Raw genomic sequence first — 25,387 nt, 5'->3', positions numbered from 1 at the left:
GAGTCATTCTATAAGTCTTAGAAGACTGGCACTTTGTAACCTTCAATTTAACTTAGTCTTCTCAGGAGACCAAATTGCACACTGTCCTCCTTACTGGCATGACCCATAAGGAGGTGATAAATGAAAATGCCTGAAGGAATTAAACCTTTTAGTTACTTGTGCTGCCTGCATCCAGCTGGAATTCTTCGAGCAAGCATGTGCACTAGTTCAACTCTCAATTGAGAATTAAACAGATTGGCCTTGGAGTTGCAAATCACAAGCCCTAGTGCCTTGTCCAAAATGAATTCCACAGGAAAATCATGTGATGTTCAATGAGGAAGACTGCACTGGCTAGAAAACGTGATGCTGCTGTACAGTATATACCCTCTCTAGCAGCCACTTTTCAAACCTCTGAAAGGCCTACAGTTTAGACAACATTTTCTTTATTAACTTTATTTAAACCAATGTTTCTAACAGTTCTTATCACAGATCTGTCTGTACATATGTAAGGCACACACAACACACACAGTATTTTCCTTAGACTCACTGACACCTTTCTATGGCCTGAAAACTTTTTTTTCCTTAGACATAATTATGTATCTATCGCATGCAGGCTTCAAACTCACTATGCAGCTGAGGATGACCTCCTGAGATTATAGGAATGGCCACCATTACAGGTGTGTAGAGTGCTGGGAATCGTACCCAGGGTTTCATGCTCTACCAACAGAGCTACATGCCCAGTTCTAAAAATTCTTTCCAATATACACCATTTTACCATTATCATTTGCAACCTGTATCACTTACTTATCCATACTTCCTTATCATCCTGCAACCTATATTACTTTGAAATAAATTATAATTTGGCAGTAGAGACACTCAGCAAATGTTGCCCTAGCTTTATCCATAGAAAATAATAACGGTCTTAGGTGATCATCACTGGAAAACAGTTTAGAAGGTATTTTTGTTGTTTACTTAATGACCAGTATTTCTATAATGATCTAGCATTGCTTTGAGATTAAAAAACAAAACAAAACCTGATTAAAAACTACAGAAATAACACCAACAAATCGTTAGAAAATATGGCATTTTATTTTTGCATATGGATGTACAGTACATGAATTTAAACAATATCACTGCAGGGCTTTGAAACATTGATCACTTGCAGCCTAACCCACTGACAATTAGTCCTTGCAAAGTAGCCACATTAGCGGTTCAGATTTGGTGTTGGCTGTAGCTGCTGACATGAAGTACTTACTGTGAGATGCCCAGTAGCATTTGAATAATACACTATAGTAGACATGGGCTGGGCTTCAATATTCCATCTTTGGAACAAATTATGCTTATTTACATGTCAGAATAGGTGGCTCTATTTACCCTACGGGAAGTTTTAACGTCTTAACGTCTGATTTTAAGCTACAGGGGATTTCCCCAGAGTTTCTAAAAGCAATAACTTTTATCATTTATAAAAGATAATGTTGAAAAAAAGGTAATGTTAAAATAAAGGCGCTTTTAGAAATATTTAAGGACAACATAAGGTACCTCTATTAGAAAAAAAAAAAAAAAAAACTACATAGTTTCAAGCAAAACACTGATGTACCATAGCAGTGTTTAACTGAATTGTTTGATAGTGCAATGATACTACCTTATATACTGTTCTAGTATCTAAACTTCATAATTACAATTTTAATATATAACCTGTCTTACAACTATGCACACTTCTGAAGCGCAGTTTTCAGTCTGTTTTATGCATAAATTAAAGTTGGTCCTTGATTTGGAGAACTATGGCTACCTAGAAGCACTAAATTTCAGACACTTATTGACTGCCAACAAAAACCTTGACAAAGTGAGAAAGCAAGAATACCATGCATAGAAGAGCAGTTGCTACTCCAAGTGTGAATCAAATCTAGCACAAGACCCTCTATGAGGCCTGCATGTCTCAATGAGTAACCATGGGAAAGAGGGAGAGAGAAAGAGTCCCGCAAGATGTGGGAGGAAGCAGCCGGCCAGTAGACTGTACTTTTTCCACAATGGAGTAATTCTTAAAAAGAGGCAACTTTGGACCTTTAGCATAAGAGACAGACTTTACATTCTTTGATTTCATTTACACCTTTTAAAAAAGATAACATATATCTGAACTTTTTATGACATTTAAGCAGCTCAAGCTGGCTGAAGCCAAAAGGCAGCTAGAAGCTGTGAACAACACTAGATTTCATTCTCCTCTTCATTCCTGTGAAACTGTAACTTATCAAACTACCTGATACCTGTAAGAGACATCCTATAAAGATAGGAAAAGTCCAAAGATATATGGAAAATATGCTTGCTGACAGTGGCTGCTTTATAATGACAATAATGAAACAGAGCTAGAAAAATAATTTTACTGTCTTAAATAATGAAAGAAGTTAAAATTTTAAAATATATTACTTATCTGTGAACTTCCGATTAACTTGACAGTGAATAGATTTCTTCTGATCGGTGAGCTGAATTTAAGCTACATTTTAATTACAGTATAGCTATAAATTATAAACATAACCATCCCAACAGTAAAGAGATCAAAGCAGTACTAGCGACAACCCTAAGACATCGCCTAGCCAGACCACAAGAGGTGCTCCTGGGTAAAGGCTTCTGGGTAAAGAAGACCTTGGGACTCATGTGGAAAGCAGGTCAGTAAAGACTCCAGTTCTGCATCATGGAGTCTTCCAAACCAAGCCGCTTTCCACAAATACAAATTCAGTCTATCTTTTCTTTCTGGACCAACCTAGGAGCATCAACAAAATCTTTGCCATTGTAAAGAATAATAAAAAATGTTCCAATGCTTGCAACTCCCCAGAAGAGGACATACGCCAGTGTTTCTGTCCAAGTGTCACCTGTTGATATTAAAAAGAGATAATGCATCATTTGTTGACACTAGATCTCGTTGTGAGTTGTATAAGCACAACTTCTCATTAAATTTTACTAGCATGTCCACAGGAGAAAACACACACACACACACACACACACACACACACACACACACACACACACAAACCTCTTAAAGTTTAAACTGGGGGGTCTCAACTTTTCAAGGCTCAATATACCATCAGCTGTAAACCCCAAGAACTCGCTGCCTCCGTGACAAGTCCTCCGCAATACTGAGGCTACTGACCAGAGGCCACACTGTTAGAACTGGACTACTCTCTTTCAAACTACCACACAAATCGTAATTATTATTGAGATTAAATGTTTTACTAATAGCTTAATTATAGTTCTATGATCAATGCGCTATCATCAAATTACCTATAAAAGCACATATTCCAGAATGTGTATATTAGTAAAGTTAGATGTTTAAATTAACTGTATAAATCATAACATTTTAACAACATTTAACGCAACTCTGCTGGCAGGGTTTATGACGGGCTGAGCTTTGGCTCTCTTCTCTCCTAGATCTGCTGGCCTCGACCGTAGAGGAACACATGCAGAGTCCAATGGTCACTAAGATCATTCAAGGGAAGTCACTTGTGGACTTCCTACTACATCAGAGGTTGTCCTGCATGTATGTCTCTTCAGAGGTTGTCCTGCATGTATGTCTCTTCAAAAACCACAGCAAGGGCTAGAAATCAGCTACATGCATCACCTGACAGGTTACTATTGACATCATTAATATCTTTTTACTCAAAAATATTCCTAAATTTGCAACATTATCGATTTTTATAGCCGAGTCTTAAAAGTTGTTGCGCAGTAGGCAAGTTAGTTTGTTTGGGGATTTGTCCTGGTTTCATTTCTATGGATGTGATAACTGTAATAACCAAAAGAAGCTGCGAGAGGAAAAGCTCTATTTGGTCTCCATTTTACAGTCCAGCATTGAAGGAAGCCAGGACTGAACCTCAAGGTAGAGGCAGGAACTGGGACAGAGGCCATGGAGGAATGGTCCTTAATAGATTGCTCTCCATGGCTTTCTCAGTTTGCATTCATTATTACGTAACCCAGGACTACCTGTCCAGGGATGGCACTGTCCACAGTGTGCTAGGCCATCCCACATCAACCACTAATCCAGAAAATACCCCATAGACTTTCCTACAGGCCAGTCTAGTGGAGGCGTTTTCTCAAGTGAAGCGCCCTCTTTCCAGATGACTTTAATTTACGTCAAATTGGAAAAAAATAAAGCGAGCCAGGACAGGACTGGACCTCAAGCGTGCTAGGCAAATGCTGTGCCGCTGTGCTTCTGCCCAGACCAAGAGCAGAGGTTCCTGTAAGCCACTGGACACTTCTCAGAGGAATCCTCCGCTTCACTTAGGCCAAGATCTGGGGATTAACTTTCCTTATCCCTCAAGAAGTTCTTTAACCAGCTGTGAGCATGCAAAACAAAACAAAACAAAAAACCAAACAACTCATCCAGGGGAAGGAAGAGACTCCCAGTGGTACCCACTGGGCAGTGTTTTAGACACAAGTCAGGATCCAGGGAGTGACTGAAACCAGTTGTCGGCCTCCGAGCAACCCACACAGCCGATTGGGTTTGCCCTTTTTCCTTCCTGCTATCAAAGCTGACACAGCCTCAAAAGCATTACTGCAAGCAATTTCTGTATCCTTATCCTGTTTTTTACTGTTGTTAAGGATGGGTTTTATATTTTTAGAAGGTCAAAAAATACACTACAGAGACAACATGAAATAAAGACAGAAATATTTATGGTCTGGTTCTTTACAGAAGTTTGTAATTAGGATTTCTTCCCTCTACTCAATGAATTCTAGTACTTTATGAAATTACTTGGTGACTGTTACAGTGCTAAACTCTGATGAGGACAGAGTTGCATGGCACTAAGCCTCCTCTTACGAAGGGCAGATGAATGGTAGTAGAGACTAAGGTGATGGTAGAGGGATGCTATCCCTAACTCAGAAAACACCCGAGGGTTTACGACAGCCCAAACACAGCAGACAAAACAATGAATGAACAGTCTCTTCCTCAAAAATCTGATGACTAGCTGGTAAAGACACGTGAAAAAATCATTCTGCGCAGAAAAATACATGGTGGATCTATCTACCGGGTACCAGGAGGGCATTCCACCTCTGAAAAATAAATTTCTCCATATTCATGAGCTCACTGAGGAACACGCCAGGAGACAAGTACAGCCAGTGCTGTGGGAAGCCAGGACAAAAGGACATGGAGGATGGGGAGGAGCATCTAGCTGCAGGATGCCATCAAGATAGTCGACTAGAGAGGAGTTTCAGGACAGCCAGGGCTAAATAGAGAGACCCTGTCTCAAGAAAGAAAATGAACACCAAAATATGAATGGGGGCTGGCAAAACTGCTCAGGGGGTAAAGGCTCTTGTCACACAGATATGGTAATCTTTGTTCCATCCCTAGAGCCCACAGTACAAGGAGAGAACCAACAACTCAATGCTGTTCTGACCTCTACATATGCACCATTGCACATACACTCTGGCTCACACATCATACTCATATATAAACATAGTAATAATTTGAAAACATTATGAAGGGTTAATTTATTTCTAAAAGGCAGAATAACAACTTATTTTTCATTTTTGCCTAATTATGCTCTCTATAATTATGATGAATTTGTTTGATAACAAGAAAAACGTTATAAAAACCTTAGGTTAAGAAACAGGGCCAGTCAAATAGCTTAGTGTGTAAAGGTGCTTGTTTATTAGCAAGCCTGGAAACCTTAGTTTGATCCCTGGAAGTAAAAGTGGGAGGAGAAATAATTCCACAAAGTTTTCCTCTAACTTGTACATGTGCACGCCTCATGGGATAAGATAATTAAAGCAGAGGAGGTGGAAGAGATAAGGGAGAGCAATAATCACTGAAACACTGTGTGTGAAAACACCATAATGGTATCACATAGGCTGTATACCAATTTAAAATAGAAAATGAGATTTTAAACAAAGACACATTACTACTACCACTAATAACAACAACAACAATAGGAAACTACTAGGAATTATAGATGGGTCCTAGTGGTCCTAGTGGCAGATGCTGACTAGCACAACACACACAGGCAGAGGCACACAGACCTTTTTAAAGTCACGTTCATCTACATAGCAAATTCCAGGTCAGTCAGACCAAAACAGCAAGACCCAGCTTCAAAAGGGAAAGAAAAAGAGAGAATACGAACCCAGAGTACACTTACCAGCCATAAGCAGGCAGATGATACACATAGAAAAGGCAACAACCATGATGATGGGCAACTGAAAAATACAATTGAGAGACAGACACTGCTGTTTAGGAATAATAAGTGGCCATAAAGTCATCCATGTCTACCTGCTTTGGAAAAGAGCAAAACTTTTGCAGCCTTATACACACAGATTTTTTTTTTTTTTAAATCAAACACCACTTCTCATGGGTTCAATCACAGGGACCTACGTTTTCATACCGGTAAAGTTATGAGATCTAAGGAAGCATGCTTCTGCTTCAAACCTGGGAAATGATTGTCCATCCAGGCACTCTGCCACCAGAAAGGCTGCAAAGCCATGTGAACACAGGAGGAAAGCAAACAAAGCAAAGCATCCCAAACACACTCTGTCCTTCATTTACAATTCATCTCTAGCAATTCCCTGATCACAAGAAGACTGAAGCTCTCCTGAAAAAAGGACTCCTTCACAGTTCCTTATGTGTTCTTACACAAAAAGGACCTATGGCTAAGTCACAAAAGGAAGCAAACACTCAGTTATTTCCACTGTACTCTAGTCTCTTTGGGGGGAAAGAGCATGCAATGTTGTTTTCTACACCTTCAAACCACAATACTTCCACTCTTGAAAAATCATAAGAAGTTTCTTACTGCGAGAAATTTCCAGTCCCTTGGAACACTTAAAGGACTATGAGATTCTAATTCATCCACTGAATAGTTTCCAAGAAATAAGTCTATAGAATCCTAGGAAAGAAAGAAGGAAATTGTGAATTTTCCAAATTTGACTACACTGAGCAATGATGCAAAGATATAACCATTCGATGCAAAGGAAAAAAAAAAAAAAAAGGTACAACTTACTTGTCTAAATCCATCAGAAAAGTTGTTTTTGTAATATCGTAATAATGAGTTGCAGCCATCCATTATAAGTCCCAATCGAGTTCTTTTCCCAGTTCTGGTTAAAAAAGGTTCAATTTTAAATTATATACATGCATACTAAATTTGAAGTTTTTAAACAGTGACTGTAACAGAAATACATGAGCATCAAAGATGTTAAAATTATCCCTGAAAATACAGACACTTTCACAAAGAAGTCATCAGCAGTCCAAAAAATATATATAGTTGTTCCACAAAGAACTCTACTAGACATTTGCTTAGAGATGTTCAAGTCTTATATATATATAAAAAAAATGTGTAGCGTTTCTACATATGCTATTCATACCCTATATTGTTCAGGAAATAATGATATAAAAATAATCTGCACATGCTCAATACAGACACAAATACATTTTCCTGAACACTTTTATTAGTGGCTGGCTGAATCCAAGATACAACCATGGATAGGTAAGAGGGTCAATTGTATTTGTTTCCTAAAACATAAACAAGAACTATGCAAAGGAGGGCGGCCCATGCTAACAGGAATAAAACAACACAGTAACTAGGAAGAACTGCTCCCAGGATGTGTTTACAGGGAGCATTGTCTGAGAGTTTAAAGTGTGGCTTACCTTGTAAAGTCAGTCTTCAAGGCACCGGTTCCCGCATACTGTTTGGCACAAGCGTTAGCATTATCAGCCCAGGCTTTGGGAAAAACAAAAATAGCAGCTGATAGTGATTAAGATGCCAACTAAAGTTCTAATTCAAAATATGAACTTCAAAATTTGAACAACTTTGCTCCTATTAAGAAATCACCTACCATTTTTGTAAGTTTTCTCAAATTCATCTTGTTCTTCAAGCTTCTGTCCCACATGCAATACTCCTAGTCTCTAAAAAAGAATCACACCCATATTTATGAGTGACAAGACTTTAGCAGGCCTGACTCGGGAAGAAATCCTATCATGGGTTCCTTTCCTGCCTCAGCTCTTGTGCACCCAGCACAGACTGCAGGGAGCCCGGGACAATCGGGACAATCGGGACAATCGGGACAATCGGGACAATCGGGACAACAGGGACAACAGGGACAACCGGGACAACAGGGACAACAGGGACAACCGGGACAACCGGGACAACCGGGACAACCGGGACAACAGGGACAACAGGGACAACAGGGACAACCGGGACAACCGGGACAACCGGGACAACCGGGACAATAGCTAGATGGCACCCGGGAGGGAAAAGGGAAAGGGAAACATGCTAAGAGACTTAGAGCTGTTTCTCCTCCTCCCCTTCCGCCTTCCTTACCATAAATAAACCATCCCAGGCTCCCACATACATGTCACTCAAGTCTTACTTTCTACGAATCTCATGAATGCTACACGTTCATCTTACTACCTCTTGCCAAGAACGAGTCAGAACACCCTCAGTGGCTTTCAGCTGTGCAAAAACTGCCCCTCCTGGAGGGAAAACACCCTGGGAGAGTTCCCACACCTTCTGACAAGGACACCTCAGGGTCTCCTGCCCAAAGATGCTTGCAAGTTCATTATGTTTCATCAAACTGTATTTAGCATGGGAAACAGATTATAGAACCTAATTCTGCAGGCTCTGTTTAATCAGCCATGGGACCAAACCATTCCTAACCCGTTTCTACTGAAAAAGATAGCTGAGGTATCTTTAATAGATGACAGAGCACAAACTAGAGACTGTTCTTCACTCCTCTGACAGTTACTTCATGGCTCAAGAACAATTCTTTCTAAAGCAGACACCAAAATTTCCTGAGTATCAAAAACAAAGCTGAATACGTACATATTATCTAGACATTTGGAACATAGTTTGTCTTTCACAACAAATGCCAATTAGAAATCTAGGCTCTTCATATTTAAAACTGAATATACTTAAAGAAGCATTTGCATCTATTTTTTATTCAATGACATGGCAATTATGCCAGAGATGATTAACCAAGAAGCTAATGCCCCTTGTCAGAACAAGAGATTTTTTTTTTGTTTTTGTTTGTTTTTGAGACAGGGTCTCATATAGCCTAGGGTGGCCCGGATCCTCCTGCTTCCCTCTCCAAATGCTATAATTATAGCTACATACCACTATACCCTGCTTATGTGAGATCAAATCTAGTACTTTCCCATACTAAGCAAGCACTCTACCAACTGAGACACACCCTTGAAGACAATCCTGATATACTACTATATTAGAAAAAAAAAATGTTGGCTGTGATAGCACAGATCTGTCATCCCAGAAGTCAGGAGGCTGAGGCAGGAGAATCAGAAGTTAGAAGTCTACATGTGATACAGGGTGACCCTGCTTCAGAAACAAAAAGCAAAACAAAGCAAATGAAATGACATATCTTAAACAAAAATATCTAATGCAGATAGAATCCATCAGAATAGATTCAATTATTCATTGCTGACATCAACATCAACTGACATGGACCCTCTTAGAAAGTAATATATTTATTTTCTCTAATTTTCTTATTCTACTTCTAGGAATTAACCAAACTATGGTCAGTTTAATTATCAACTTGACACAATCTAGAGTCATTTGGGAAGAGCATCTGGGAAGGCTTGTCTGGTTTAGGATGACCTGTTGGCTAGTCAATAGGGAACTGTCTTGATTTCATTACTGATTTGGGCAACCTAGTTTGAAGGTGAGCAACACTACTCCTTTGCATCCTGTGGTAATTTGTAATTGGCCCCCGTAAGCTCAAAGGGAAGGGCATTATTGGCAGGGGTGGCTTTGAGGTTGGAATAGGCAGGGGCTTGCTTGAGGAAGTATGCTACTGTGAAGGTGGGCTTTGAGGTCTCATGTACGCCCAAGCCACTCACAGTATCTCAGTTCACTTCCTGTTGCCCTTGGATCAACATGTAGCATCCTCAGCCCCTTCTTCAGTGCCATGTCTGCCTTCACGCCGCCATACTCCTCGCCACCATACTCCCATCTCCCTGCCATGATGATAATGGACTAAAGCTCCAAAACTGTACGCTTCCAAGCTCCCACCTCAGTTAAATGCTTTCCTTTGTAAGGGTTGCCATGGTCATCGTGTCTCTTCACAGCAACAGAAACCCTAACGAGGACACATCATGAACTGTGAAAAGAGGGGAACGTGAGCTGAGCACTAGTAAGAATGCAACATTCACGTTCTCAGCCCTGGACTGTGGACGTGACTAGCTGCTTCAGGATCCTGGTTCTTTGACATCTCCATGATATACAACAATTTCCTCCATGATAAAACATTCCATCTTGCAGGAAAGCTTTTTACGACTAAGGAAATAAACAAGTCAGAAGCTCAGCAACTCCCTGAAACTGACCAGATAACAATAGGTCCCTCCCTCCCCAATTTCCGAAAACACACAGGACTGCCGAGACACCCTCAAAACCACCATGATGCCTGGAAGGGACTCTTCAATCTTTCAAGCTGCCTGCAAGTCATACAGCCTCCAGGTTTCTGGTTTCATGAGCCATCACCTTCTAGTGCTTTAGGTAATGTAGCTGTGCTCAAGTTGTTTTTGCTGCTATAAGTAACCCCAATCAACACACTGATTCAACTGGACTTCAATGGTTATCCATTACTTTGGTCTGTTGTGGATTCCCTATCTAGCATGAATATACATTTGTTCATGTCTCCCCAGACATTCTCTCACACAACACCTCAGACTGACAAACTACAACCCTGAATTGTGAGTTAGAATAAACCTTTGCTACCTAAATGATTCTGTCAGCTTAATTAATCAAAGGAATTGGAAAGTAAAACCCAAAGAAAATGATTCAAGTTAATAATATTAAAAATAGATATAACTTCTACAGTATTACATAAGGGCCCCAAAATATAGTAATGTAAATGGCTTAATAAATTATAGCTCAATATATATGATTAAATCTATGATAATATAAATACTAAAGTGCTGGAGGACTTTGGTTTTTTGAGACAGGGTTTCTCTGTGGCTTTGGGACCTGTCCTGGAACTAGCTCCTGTAGGCTAGGCTGGTCTGGAAATCACAGAGATCTGCCTGCCTCTGTCTCCCAAATGCCGGCTAGCTGGAGTTCATTATTATAGGAAGTAGCAATTAATATTCAAGGTGTTAACCCACCAGAATTAATGTCTGATGGCGAAAACTCTTTGCAAAGCCTGCGAGAAATAGACTCCAGAATATATTTTACTTCTGCCTGTAATTTCACATATGCTAAACTGCATTCTAGGCAAACCAGGAAGTACAAAGGGCTCTGATGGTAGTTAAGGAAACCATGCGTGCACCAGCCACGGCAAGTACAGAGGTAAAAATGTCAGGTTAGGGTGTGGGCAATGTACTTTGTTGTTGGTGGCTTTCAAAAATTCTTTTTTTAAGTGTGTGTGTGTGTGTGTGTGTGTGTGTGTGTGTGTGTGTGTGTACACATATTCTTTTTCAATAAAAGACTCAGGAAAGCAATATTCACCTGCAGCTGGGCTTGAAGGGACCGCCGAGCTAGTAAACTCTGGATCACATTCGTTCTATCGAGACAATCCATGCAGTTGCTGCGGAAGACTCCTTCCTGGCTTGTCACCACCTTGCCAGCAGAGTCTACTAAAAAATAACTGAAACACATTTGTGTGAGCACTCCTATACCACAGTACACTAAACACACCAGTAGCACAGCTCTTGGAATATAGGTTTCATGGAGTGACCCTAGTAAAACCACAAGGTCAGATGGAGTGCGCAGTGGGCATATTTCATTTTTCTAGACCTAATGGGTATATAAATGGCTGGGGCAGCATAGCTCCTTTTTTTTTGTATTTTGAGACAGGATTTCTTCTGTGTAGCTCTTGAACTTTTCCTAGAACTCGCTCTGTAGACCAGGCTGGCAGCACCACTGTCTGGCAACAGTTTCCTTTTCAAACACAGCTTTCACAGAAGTCATCACATGTAGAGAAGAGCATCACACGCAGGGAGAGCAGTGAAGGAGCTTATTGCTATGGAAACAAACCATGCTTCCTAAACACGATTACTTCAGCCATGTCCCAATATTTTCTGGGGTTAATGGTTTCTCAAAAATCTCAGAATTTCCTGAGTTACAAATAAAAATTCTTAGCCTTGAGAATCAGTAGAATCATAATCTCTGAAGCAAAGATTGGAAAATGCACTTAAAATGTTTTCGTTTTTCTATTTTAAAAATGGATGATCATGCAAATAGAACATGAAAGGTACAGTTTTTTGCAAATCTAATTTTCTTCTCTCTTTGTCCACTCAAATATGTGTAGTCAAGCATGATGAAATGTTTCTGGATGGTTTTATTATTAACAAGCTCCTCAAGATGCTACGAACGAAAAAAATTGACAACACTCAATGTGGTTAAGAACATGAACTCTGACAAGAGTCAGTTGCTGGCCTTAGCACCCTGTCAACTTCCCAGATGTATAACTTTTTTTTTTTTTTTCTACACAAAACAGAGGTACTAGTACAACTGTTAAGCTGCTCTAAGGACTGAATGAAATAAAATATAACATACAAACCAAAAGCAAAGTCTGCATGGCTTAATTTGAAAACTAGAAAGTGAAATTATTCACCAAAATTCTGGGAGAGGGGGAATTGCAATAGTTACATCAGAGATAAAATGAAATCATCATCTGAGGAAGAAGGGCCTTGAAGAAGGTTATTAGATGAATATCCACTATATATGGTATCTTTGCAGTACAAGCAAGCCTGGCTCCAGCTAAGGAGCATGCATATGTATGCATGAATGTGAATGCAAATAATGATATGTCACTAGTACATACACAGGTAATCTATAAATACTACTGGCTAAGAATTATCATCTCTCCTTCACAATGGGAAGACAAGTTTAAGGAAAACCATTAGGCCCTTACATCACATGGCTAATTCGGGATGATCTGAGACATGTCAGAAATGACAGAGCCGATTATTTCCACTACCTCAAAAGCCACTGGAAAAATCCTGTAAACGCTCAGCCTCTCTGAGGAGTACAGTGAACAATGACAAATATTCAATCTTCCCCCATACATTGTTTTTGTTTTGTTTTTCTTTTTGAGACAAGGTCTCTCTGTGTAGCCCTGGCTGTCCTGGAGTTCCTGATAAAGACCAGGCTGGCCTCGAACTCACAGTGATCTCCCTGCCTCTGTCGCCAACATTCTTGCATATGCCCCCTCCACCAACAATGCCAAGGCCAGCCAGAGTACAACCCTACCATCCTTCACTAGCCATGCTCTGACAGAATATCATAGGAAATCAAGTTAACTATAGTTGATAGATATGTAACTAATATATTTTTAAAAAACCAAACAAATGTGTATTAGAGAAGTAACATTTAAAAGTACATTTGGTATACTGTATACAAGTTTTAAAAAATGTCAAAAATTTAAAAATTAAAGTACATGTGGAGTGCCAGGTTAGAACGATCACAGAGGTAAAGGAATAGAATGGTGTATATGATGGGAGATGTCATTCTGTAAATGTTTCTCTTATTGGTTAATGAATAAAGCACTGTTGGCCAATAGGAAGGCAAGAAAGGTGGGACTAGGAGACAAAGAGGATTCTGGGAGATGTAGGAGGAGAGTCAAGATGTAAAGACATGAGAGAAAAGAGGTTCAGATCCTCTCTCTGGTAAGGTAAGACCACGTGGAAACACTTAGATTAATAGAAATGGGTTAATATTTAAGATAGAGGTAGCCAATAATAAACACTAGTAACAGGCCAACAGCTTTGTATTTAATACAGTATCTCTGTGTGTTATTTGATGCTGACATGGCTCTGGGACCAGACTGGTGGGAAAACTGCTCGTAACAGTGTATAGATTATTTTGACTTTAAAATAAGTAAGACTGACATACATACAGGAAACAGTAAACCTGTGAGCCAACACTCTAAAACATGTAGCAAACACATTCAAAAAGCACCATAAAGATGTTCAAATTTTTTGCTCCACTAATCCTACACTGAAGAACATGTTTATAGGCAAAATTTTAACACACAGAAAAAGATAGACAGTATTCATCTAAAGAGAGCCACTTGCAGCTTGCAGCACACTCTTTCAGGTGAGGAAAGGACCCGGACTCTCCACGTGCTGTGACCTAACAGGCCGCAAAGACGACACTGAAAATTGTCATTAAAAAAGCTGTGATGGAATGCTGTGATAAAATGACAGACCACTAAAACCAAGACAGTAATAAACCAACTGCAATTGTGTAAAAATTGAAAAATATTATGAATATTCCTGACACTGTCCCATTTGTAAGATTTAGTTATTCTTCAATCAACACTCTTCCAATACAAAAAAAAAATAAAAAATAAAATAAAAAATAAAATAACATATACAGGCACTGATAACCCAGTGACATAGCTTTACAAATCTGCTAAATAATTATATAATTAATAAGATTGGCACATACAGCTACCTCCCCCCCCCCTTACCTCTCTAAAGAAGTAATATGGCTTACCTTAATTCATCCTGCATTTCTGCTACTTGATCCAATAAAATACTCAGTCGATCCCATCTCATATTTTTACATTCCTTGTGGAAGTCAAAGGCAATGTACCTACAAAACAAAACAACAACAACAAAAACAAAACAAAACAAAAAAAACCCCACATACTCAGAAACCGATGAGGTCATTCAGTTTCCTTCTATTAATAATACCTGTTAAGATGTTTTTCTCTATATGTGAACATGCATAATACTTAGAAATATAGAGCCTCCTTCATTCTGGGCTTATTAAAACAATAACTACTACTATTACTACTGTTATTACTACACACACACACTCCATACTCATTTCTATGGGGGAGGACAAAGTAACTAAAATTATTTTAAGACACATTCTACTTTCACGTTATTCTAGAGTCCTGAAAATGGAAGTTGAGGACAGCAAATGCTAGTGAAGCAGATCAGACTAAACTATGATGGATACACCCAACCAAATACCTGCCATATAGTTATCTTCCATACCTGTGTGCAAAGAACGTGGTTTCCTCTTATCCCTTTCCAGATCAGTATGTTCAAAGCACTGAACCTCAGCTCAGTCTATGGTAGATTAGGCTGGGTATCTGCTGTGTACTAGGGGTTGTAAGAAGTGTAGGGAGGCAAGACAGTCTCTATAGTGTTAGCAACTGCCCAGCCTAACCTACAAATCACTTTCCTTAACAATATCTATAAACTATAGATAAATATGCAGAGAAAATTCTGTCAACTATAATGAACCCTTTGCAATTACCTAGTATTTAAGAAGTACAACTCTAAAAGTTAGATGGTATCTAAATATGAAGATGTCCTACCATTTGTCACCTTTCCCTTGAGAAGGGGGGGGGGGAAATCATTAGCTAAGCTCTGACAGTCAATGGTGAAGACTGGCTACACGAAGTACAGCATATACCCAACGTCCTGCTCAGGAATCACAAGTAGGGAGGACTGGAGGTGCTCCCACCTCAAGAGTGGAAACGCAGATAAAGCGCCCACTGCTGTCACTGCTGGGCGACTCCCTTGCTCTACCCTCCAGTGTGGGCGTCACCACCTCAAAGGCTATCTCAACAGAGAGTACTAACCCACAGAAATTAGCACTAAAACACATGTGGGCCAATGATGGGAGTCAGGAAAGGCATTTAAAAGGCAACTTCAAAAAAGTAGCACTGTGCTGGAGAATTGGCTCGGAGATTAAGAGCATTGGCTGCTCTTCCGGATATCCAGTAACCACAGGGAAGCTCACAACCACCTATAATGATCTGGTGCCCTCTTCTGGCCTGCAGGCATATATGCAGGCAGAACACTATATAAAATAAATAAATCTTACAAAAGAAAAAAAAAATGCAGTACTGTAAGTTATTGAGTGCTCTGACCAAAATTACCAACTGTAGCCTTGCTTTAAGAAGACCATCACATAGAGTATCTACAACCACCCCCTGTGTAACGGAACAGGCAAAGATACTGGTCCAGATGAGGTCACTATACAAGTGTTAAACTGGTCCACCTCATGTAGTGGTAAAAACCACATCATGCAATTATAAAGAAATTAAATTCAAGAGGCTACAAAGAGTGTTCAGCAAATAAAAGCATTGGCTTCTTATCTAGAGGACCCAGGTTTGATTCCCAGCACCCACACGGCAGCTCACAACCATCTGTAACTCCACTTCCAGAAGATCCAATGCTCTCTTCTGGCCTTAGTGGCCAGTATTGCATGCATGTGATGCAGACATACATGTAGGCAAAACACTCATACATATAAGAGTTTAAAAACTTTAAAAAACAAACAAAAAAATCCCAAAAAACACCATATGTGACTTAATAGACCACTGTTTGTAAAACCTTCATTAAAAGGTTTTAACTAGGGATTAATTTCAAAATCTGACCATAAAGTTATTCTGTAATATAAATTATATTGGAGAAAATTCCAAAACAACCAAAAGGAAAATTACTCTTTGATTTGGTACTGAAAAAATGCAGGCTGAGGGATAGAGAGATGGCTCAGCAGTTAGAAGTACTTGCTGCTCTTCTAGGGGATGAGCAATGGATGACCAGTATCTATACTCGGTTGCTTACATCTAGCATCCACTGGAGAGACAGACAGACAGACAGACAGACAGACAGACAGACACACACACACACACACACATTTTTTTAAAAAGACAAGTTGAAATATAATAGCATACTCTTTGTATTCATGTACATAAGTGCACATGTGACTTGAAAGATCTACAACAGACACTAAGTAAGATACCTGATCATCCCACTACCCAAGGATGACACCATTTTTGCAAATGTTTGCTCAAGTGGTTTCTCTGATCCCTTGTGGTTCACCTGTAAAAAAAAAAAAAATTAAAACAGCATGACTTTCTACTTTGATAGAGAGTGATACCAGGAAATTAACAAGGAAATAGTAAGCTTTCATTCTGGCACAGAAACATTGAAAAGAAAAGGAAGTAATCTGAACCAATTTTGTAGGACCTATAGAAAAACAAAGTTTACAGCGACCAACAAAAACTCCAAGAAAAAGCCACCTTCTGCTGGATGGCAGTACTTTTAATCCCAGCACTGGGTCTCTGTAAGTTTGAGACCAGCCTGGTCTACAGAGTGAGTTCCAGGACAGCCAGGGTTACACAGAGAACCCTGGAGAGAGAGAGAGAGAAGAGAGGAAGAGAGAGAGAGAGAGAGAGAGAGAGAGAGAGAGAGAGAGAGAGGAAGAGAGAGGGAGAGAGAGGGAGAGAGAGAGGGAGAGAGAGGAGGGAGAGAGAGGAGAGAGGGAGAGAGAGAGGGAGAGAGAGAGGGAGAGAGAGAGAGGGAGAGGGAGAGAGGGAGAGAGGAGAGAGGGAGAGAGAGAGGGAGAGAGAGAGAGGGAGAAGGAGAGAGGGAGAGAGGAGAGAGAGGGAGAGAGAGAGGGAGAGAGAGGAGAGAGGGAGAGAGAGAGGGAGAGAGAGAGAGAGAGGAAGAGAGAGGGAGAGAGAGAGACAGAGGAAGAGAGAGGGAGAGAGAGGGAGAGAGAGAGGGAGAGAGAGGAGAGAGGGAGAGAGAGGGAGAGAGAGGGAGAGAGAGAGAGGGAGAGAGGGAGAGAGAGAGGGAGAGAGAGGAGAGAGAGGGAGAGAGAGGAGAGAGGGAGAGAGAGAGGGAGAGGAGAGAGGGAGAGAGAGAGGGAGAGAGAGAGAAGAAAAGAAAAAGTCACTTTCTAAGCCATAGGGAATCTCTGCAGCATTTTGTCCATCCTCCTCCACATATTGGGTGATGGATTTTGTGGTAAACAGAAATCTTGTTATTAGCTCCTTTCACCAAACCAGTAGAAGCAGACCAGACCACACCTGATGGATGTACATGAGATGATGCACACCAGAACTAAATCATCTCTGTGTTGTATAAATGGAGGTTCAAAACAAACCAAAACACTGGACTCATTGTAAAAGCTGCAACTGAACTACGAGTCAATGGATACCTGGGGCAAGAGATTTTTCTGGATGGAGACAAAGAGTAAATCACCTAAAGCCTGAACAAACCAAGTGATGCTCTTTAGAACACAGGGGCATTCTGAAGCAGCAGTACATATGAAAGACTTCAGAAAGCTACTCCCACACTCAGGCAAGAAACGTGTCCAGAAAAACCCTACAACTACAAACACGGGGCCTGTTGCTCTTTAGCCTTCAAACATGTCTGGATGGTTAACTGTCTCAGTACAGAGCCAGTTTGCAAAGAGGTGGGTTGTTCTTTAGTTTTATTTTGTTATTTTGTCTTTTTTCAATTCCCAGAATTTAGTAAAGTCTGCCAAAACATTAGCTGAACATATTAAAAGAGTATTCGGTGAGCATACACGGTGAGGAAAACCTTTGCAAAAGAGTCTGGGAAAGTATCATAATAAATGCATCACTATAATTTTTAATATCCAAAAACCCAAAACAACAAAACAAAGCACAACTAGCTCTGGGAAGAAAACTGACTCCAGTGTTCAATCATTATAATAATCAAAGACATGATTTTTAAAGAAAATCAGTCTACAAGACTGCTTCACTAGTCAATTTAACCAAAAGTTTAAGGACTTAATGAGAATTAGTGCTACTCTTCTTTAAACGCCTTCAAAAACAAACAGTGTTGGTATGCTCTTTAATTCATTCATAATAACCAAAAGGTAGAAATAACCCAAATGCCTACCAACTCATGAATGGATAAACAAAACGTCTTACATTCCTACAATAAGATGTTACAATTCTGACAGACACAGATGAATCTTTAAAACATTATACTAAGTGAAACCAGTAAAGACAGAGGACAAAAACAGTCTACATATATGAGGAACATAAAGACAGACAAATTCAGAAGCATCAGAGAAGAGGAATCACTAGGAGCAAAGGGAAAGTGGAAAGAGAAAGTACTGCCTGGGACCAGAGTGTCTGTTTGGTCTGATGAAAACTGTGGAAACATTAATTTCCCTGTTAATTAAAATGCTTTTGTTGTCCTTCCCCCTCAAAAAAAAAAAAAAAAAAAAAAAAATCAAACCTACCAGATTAATTATGACTTGCTTTCCATAAATAATTACTTGTGAATCAAAATGCCTTTGGAAACCATCCATCTAGAAGAGAGACAAAGGATTATTAAACTACATTATATATTATTTACCATATTTCTTAAAGTACCTCAACTGTCCCATTTTTTAGATTTATTATTTATTTTATGTATGAGTGCTCCATCTGCATGTACAACTGCATGCCAGAAAAGGTCAGCAGATCGCATGGCTGCGGGCAACCTCCTGCAAGAGCAGCCAGTGCTCTTAACTGCGAAGCCATCTCCCCAGCCCCACCAATATCCCATTTTTACACTTAACAAAATGCCAGGATGAGGATCACGCTGTCTGCATGAGGTACATGGTTGTTAGAGACATTTTATGCTTCACTACAGTATCACTGACAGATACACTACATTCTGTAAAGCTCACTGACATCTCCCAAGTGCTCATTTCTGTCATTCCACTTAGTAAGTCTTCATTTCAGTACTTGCAACATGTTATCTGAGGCAATTTGTTCTACAGCCCAGAAGAAGGGCCTTGACGACACTGGATTCTGACTTGTGGGGAGAAAATATATATTTTATATGCAAACCAAAAAGCAATTTAGGTTCTGTGTGACCAGGGCCCTCCCCAGGCGAGCTGGGCTCTCATAACACCTCTACCCTTCATACAACTTAGGTTCTACTTTAACCTGTGAAATTTCAGGAAGATACGTACATGATTTGCTACTTTGTTGATCTGTGGTTGTGGTTTATACTTTAGATTTGGTCTTTGTGACCAGAAAATAGGTATTGATCCTCGAGTCTAAAAGAAAAGAGAGAAATATGAAAAGAAAGATTCACTAACTAGTTTTCTTAACCTAATTATTGTAGGCAGTACAGATAACAATTTTACAAAGAAAAACAAAACAAAACAAAACAAACACAGTCCACTAGCTACAGAAGTCTACATGCACCCTGTTAAATGACTTTTGTCAGATGTGGTGACGCACACCTTTAATCCCAGCATGGGGAGGGGAGGCAGAAGTAGGAAGATCTTAAAGGCCAGTGTGGTCTAATAATGAACTCCAGGACAGCCAGAACTACATAGGGACACTGCCTCAATAAATAAATGAAGTTCTTGTTTTATGAAAATATGCTTAAAAGTACTTCCTCTTCCCAGTATTACACACATGGCACTCCCTAAGTTCTAAATATATATTTATTTTATAGTTTGGCAAAATGAACAAAAACAGGAAAATTGCTTTACTCATTCTCAAAGGAATGTATTTATGAGCATCTGAATTTACTTAGCCATTGACACTCTGGAATAGGAAATTCTGGCACAACTCCACCAGAGACAATAAGTGAGCAGGACTGAGTAAGGCAGTTAAAACCAAATTAAAACACTATCAGCTTATGCTATCGTCACTGACTTAAGTAGGATCTAAAGGCTCACACTGGTGAACTGCTAAACTTCCACAAACCTCACACTTAACCTTCTCTCTTCTTTTTGGGGGGATTTAATATAAAGGCAGGGCATATTCATAAGACAGTGCCAGAATAATAACCAACCCTTTTACTAGCTGAACTTCTCCCACATTGTACACTGAAACACGATAAAGAAATGACCCAGAGGCTGATGTTGGGACCAAACTTCAAGCTGAAGAACAAAAGCAAAGTAGTGGGCCACGAGCTCTTACAGCCACCTCAGGCCGAATGGGCTGACCCTGCTGCCTCTCCTCAGCATGGCTGGAGAACCCTCAATGTGGCCAGGGAATGAATGCTCCTATCTTCAGTGTGGCTGGAGAACGAATGTGTGATGACTCCCCAAGACCCTGCTCCTATCCTTTATATCCTCTAGTGCTGGGATCAATGGCGTGTGATCCCAGGAGCTGAGATCATCTTTGTGTGAGCTATTTCTCTTTAGGACTGGATCAGTCTTGTGTACATCTGGGTGGCCTTAAACTCACAGAAATCTGTCCATCTCTTAATCCTGAGTCCTAGGGTTAGAGGTGTGCATCACCACCTCCTGGCTACTGGCTGCTGGGATTAAAGGTGTGCATCACCACTGCCTGACCTCTACAGCTGGAGGCTGACTTTGCTTTTTAAATCCTCAGGCAAACTTTAATAAATCATAAATAATGTATCACCACGGTACACAAAGGTAGGATTTAAAAAAGGAAAGACTGCCGACGTGAAGGCAAGAGGATCAGGAGTTCAAAGTCACATGACCAATTACAGAGTAAGTTTAGGGTCAGCCAGTGCTACATGGGACTCTTTTTCCAAAAAAAAAAAAAAAAAAAAAAAAATCTGAAGAAAAAGGAGAAAAGGAAGAGGAAAGCGTCAACATGATAGAAAATAAGAGCAAGTAGAAAAGGCCAGCTGGACGGCCAGCAGACACACGACTGCACTTGCCTGTACAAACGAGGCCCTGTTCCCACTGTAGTGCACGATCTGCTCTGTTTCTACAAAGTTAGCTGCGTGGCCTTCAGAGTCAATTCCTAACATTAGGTACAAAAAACATGTATCAAAACATCATTAACTCACGATAACTTAAGAATTATCATTTCAGTTACATTAACGGATAAGTACTCATTAAAATCCAAACAAATGAAAGGAAAGAAGCTTGATTAAAATAGGCTTAAAGAATAGCTAAGATTTATTTATGTGAACATAAAGCTAGTTTATATTTTTAATATTGTAAATATCCCCCCCAAAAAGTCAAGCATGCCTACAAATCCTACTTTGAAGTTAAGACTATCATTTTTTGTGAGTATACTTGGTAATAACACTAATGAAAATGTGGCTCACTGTATCAACAGTACTTAGTTGTAATACAAAAAGTCTCTAGAGGATATTTAATTATCACATAAAAGATTGTGTATGATCATGACCACATCCATGGCACCTCGTCCGAAAGCACAGCTGAACGTACTTAGCAGAGACTACCCAGGTACCCTGGTTAGGCCTTCCTGGCACCTGGAGTACTTCCTAACTAGCTTGTTTACATGATCTATTTTTACTAGGAAAGGTCTGGCAAAGCAAAAGCAATTTTCAAGGCATCCCTGACCCAAATTGTCAGAAAGTTTATCAGAAAGAAATCAATGGATTTTAAAATCAATTTTAAAAATATTTTTTGACATAGTCCTCAAAAAATTTTTGAATTACTATTATCAGTGTATATGTAACTATACATTAGTTACATATACCACACACAGCAGGAAGCAAATTTACTGAGCTAAACTAGCAATGGCATCCCTTCTCAATGCTAAATTACCTTCAGAAGCACAAGGTGCATTTGCTTCCTTCTGTGGTGGTTTGAATGCAAATGGGGCCCCATAGGCTCATAACAGGGAGTGACAGGCACTATGTGAGAGGGCTAGGTGTGGCCTTGCTGGAGGAAGTGTGTCACCAGGAGCGGGTCCCAGTGTCTCTTTGCTTCCTACTGCCTTCAGATTCAGATTTAAAACTGTCCACTACTTTCCCAGTACCGTGTCTGCCTGTGCGCCACCATGATACAAGGGACTAAACCTTTCAAACTGTAAGCAAGCCCCAACTAAATGTTTTCTTTTTACACGGGTTGCTGTGGTCACGGTGTCTCTTCACAGCAACAGAACACTGACTAAGACACCTTTCCTAATTCCCATTAAGGAACAAGATGAAGTTATTTTAAAAAGAGAAAGATGTGGAAGAGAGGAAAGCAGGAAAGAGGTGATTTCATTATGAAAAGACTTCCAAAACATACTAATTTTTTTAAGAAACCAAGATGTAGGAAAACATGTATAAAATATAACCACTGTCTATAAAAGGAAGAAAACATACCTGTATTAATATAAAAAGTTACAGGGAAGGATAAATAAGAAACTAATATCAGGTTATATCTGGCAGAGGAGTAAGAATCAAGCAGATTAAATGGGAAATTTCTATCATTTTAAAAATAAAATTCATATTTAAAATATGTATTCAATGCTTAACAATCCAAGAAAATGTTTTTAAGGAGATACTAACTATAATTTCGTTGAGGCCATTCTTAGTGGATTTCTCCCAATGCTATGGTATCTGTAATAAGATTAATCAGATATTCTACATATAACTCCCTGGGGTCAAAATTACAGTTATTTGTTTAATAGGATTTTACTCTGATATATTATGGTTGTAAGCAAGACAAATGTTGAGGAATCTTCATATCCACAATAACTATAATACACATCTTAATAGTTTGGTTTGAGAAAACTAGCATATTTTTAGTACAAAGCCTACAGAATGGTCAAAATGTAAATAAAATTCTACAAACTGAAGTCATCTCCATACATGCAAAGAGACCAAGAGTAGTAAGAGAAACACTGATATGTGTGTGAATTACTGAATACCGCACCAAATTTAGCACACTTGCAGACACCCAATAAACATGCAGTTGTTCTTAAAGGCTCATGGTACCATGCTCACATCTGCAAAGTTATTACAGTAGCTGGAGAGAAGCACAGAAGACAAAACTCAGTAGAAGGGCTATCAAATAACACAATACATAGAAGGTCACAAGTAAGCCTTTTAAGAGAAGCATTAAACAATGGAAGATAAGGTCTAGTCATGCTGACATGAAATGATGCTTACCTCTTACATAGTATCGCACACCAGCTCTGAAACAACTCCTTCTGGAGATGAGAATCCAATCAAAGTATTTCCCATTAATAGAACACGAGTGCATAGTAATAACTTAACTACATTAAGAAAAATGTAATGTAGGAATAGTTCTAAATTCAACACAAATCTATTTACTATAAAAGGAATGAGTTGTCTTTAGGAGGGGAAAAAAAAAGAATATTCAAGTCTTTCTGGTTCTTCATAACTATTCCCACATCTTTAGTATCTTCATTTCTGTATTTTCATTTTGTTTTGTTTTTTGAGACAGAGTTTCTCTGTGTAGTTTTGTAGACCAGACTGGCTTTGAACTCACAGAGATCCGCCTACCTCTGCCTCCCGAGTGCTGGGACTAAAGGCGTGTGCCACCACTGCCCGGCAGTACCTTCATTTCTAACTGTGACAGTATATCAAGTCACTTCTCCTGCAATGACACAGAATACTTAAGAACTTTGCTAGTGTTTAATTTTTTCCTTTCCTGGTATCTTCAACTACTTTCTAAAAGTACAGAACTATAGGTGTCAATGATATCACCAAAAACCCTACTCTGAATGAAAACTGGGAATCTGAAAATTAATGTTCAAAGTAAGAAATAAAAACCAAGAGTAGGAGCTAGGAACATAGCTCAGTCCTGGGTTCAACCCCTTGCACTGCAGAAAGTAACTACTTAAATATTAACTGAAGAAAAAAAAGATATTATTGTTAAAGAAAAATATGAAATATAGCCAGGTGCTAGTAGTGCACACCTTTAATCCCAGAATTCAAGAGGCACTGGCAGGCAGATCTCTGTAAGGTCTAGGGCAGCCTGATCTACAGAGTGAGTTCCAGGACAGCCAGGGATACACAGAGAAAGAAAGCCTGTCATGAAAACCCAACAGAAAAAAAAAAAATATGAAATATACCAACTATACATGTAAATTAGTCACAGTAGTTGGTATATGAAGATTGACAGATTGAAACAAACTTGAACTGCTTTTTCTCTGGCCTCCCTGAGGCCTTCCATGGGAAGTCTTCAAAGTTCTTTTAACACTAAGGAAAAACATCATTTAAATAGGTTCACTCTACTCTTCTGTAATTCACTGCTACAAGATAACTCAAAAAGAGCAAGATGCAGTTACACTTCTTTCTTTAAAAGCCACCAGCACCTAAATTCTTGAGCAAAGTGGTTATTTGATTTGCAGAAAACATAATCTAAAAGGGGGAGGAGGCTTGTTTATAATCTGTGCTAAGACTTTACACTTATACGGTAACAGCAATTTCTAATACTATTTATCTCACATCACAGTTGAGACTCTGAATCTGTCTTAAATTTTAAAATGTTTTTAACATTAAACAGGTAAAATAAAATTCAAACAAAGACTGTAGAAACTAAGGTGCAAAAATTTCAGGTAAGGATACAGCCATGTAACACTGGAAGAGCAAACCGATGGACCTAAAAAGAAGATTTATAATCAGCATACCTTAAATAATAAGCCATGTAAGACATATTTATACACAGGCAGCAATACATAAACATAATCATGCAATGAGAGTACATGTAACTTCTAATGTTAGGGATATGTCTATAATATTGCAGGTAAGAAGGCAGTGTAATCACTAGAGTTTAAATGGTCACAAACATCAGCAAAACTACATGAAACTGCAGATTCCTTCTTAATCTTAGCCTATAACTCTTCTAGAAAATATCAACCAGGCTAATGACATGCAATCCCAAATACCTAAATAAATAAGTAAATAAATAAATCATTCTGCAAATGGGAGAAAACAAATCGCTTCTATAAATCTAAGTGTCTTGCCTCACACCTAATTTGTACAACACAGGGTGAGCTG

At 39.3% G+C, this 25,387-nt stretch overlaps 1 protein-coding gene across 1 annotated transcript in view; it reads right to left on the bottom strand.

Moving 5' to 3' along the window:
• Nucleotides 1-1,048: 1,048 nt before the first annotated feature.
• Nucleotides 1,049-25,387, bottom strand: part of Sacm1l (SAC1 like phosphatidylinositide phosphatase) — a 55,501-nt gene continuing 31,162 nt past the window's right edge. The window contains 14 exon segments of the mRNA XM_051203044.1: nt 1,049-2,843; nt 6,099-6,156; nt 6,747-6,839; nt 6,954-7,047; nt 7,598-7,670; nt 7,786-7,855; nt 11,409-11,547; nt 14,403-14,501; nt 16,674-16,753; nt 18,936-19,004; nt 19,656-19,742; nt 21,335-21,420; nt 23,531-23,632; nt 24,956-24,989. Coding sequence (XP_051059001.1) covers nt 2,641-2,843; nt 6,099-6,156; nt 6,747-6,839; nt 6,954-7,047; nt 7,598-7,670; nt 7,786-7,855; nt 11,409-11,547; nt 14,403-14,501; nt 16,674-16,753; nt 18,936-19,004; nt 19,656-19,742; nt 21,335-21,420; nt 23,531-23,632; nt 24,956-24,989 — 1,287 coding nt within the window. The 3' untranslated portion in view covers nt 1,049-2,640.

This window comes from Phodopus roborovskii, unplaced genomic scaffold, assembly GCF_943737965.1.
Source record: "Phodopus roborovskii unplaced genomic scaffold, PHOROB, whole genome shotgun sequence".
Lineage (NCBI taxonomy): Eukaryota > Metazoa > Chordata > Mammalia > Rodentia > Cricetidae > Phodopus > Phodopus roborovskii.
Note: the sequence above shows the minus strand (reverse complement) of the source record. Positions and strands in the feature narration are given on the sequence as shown.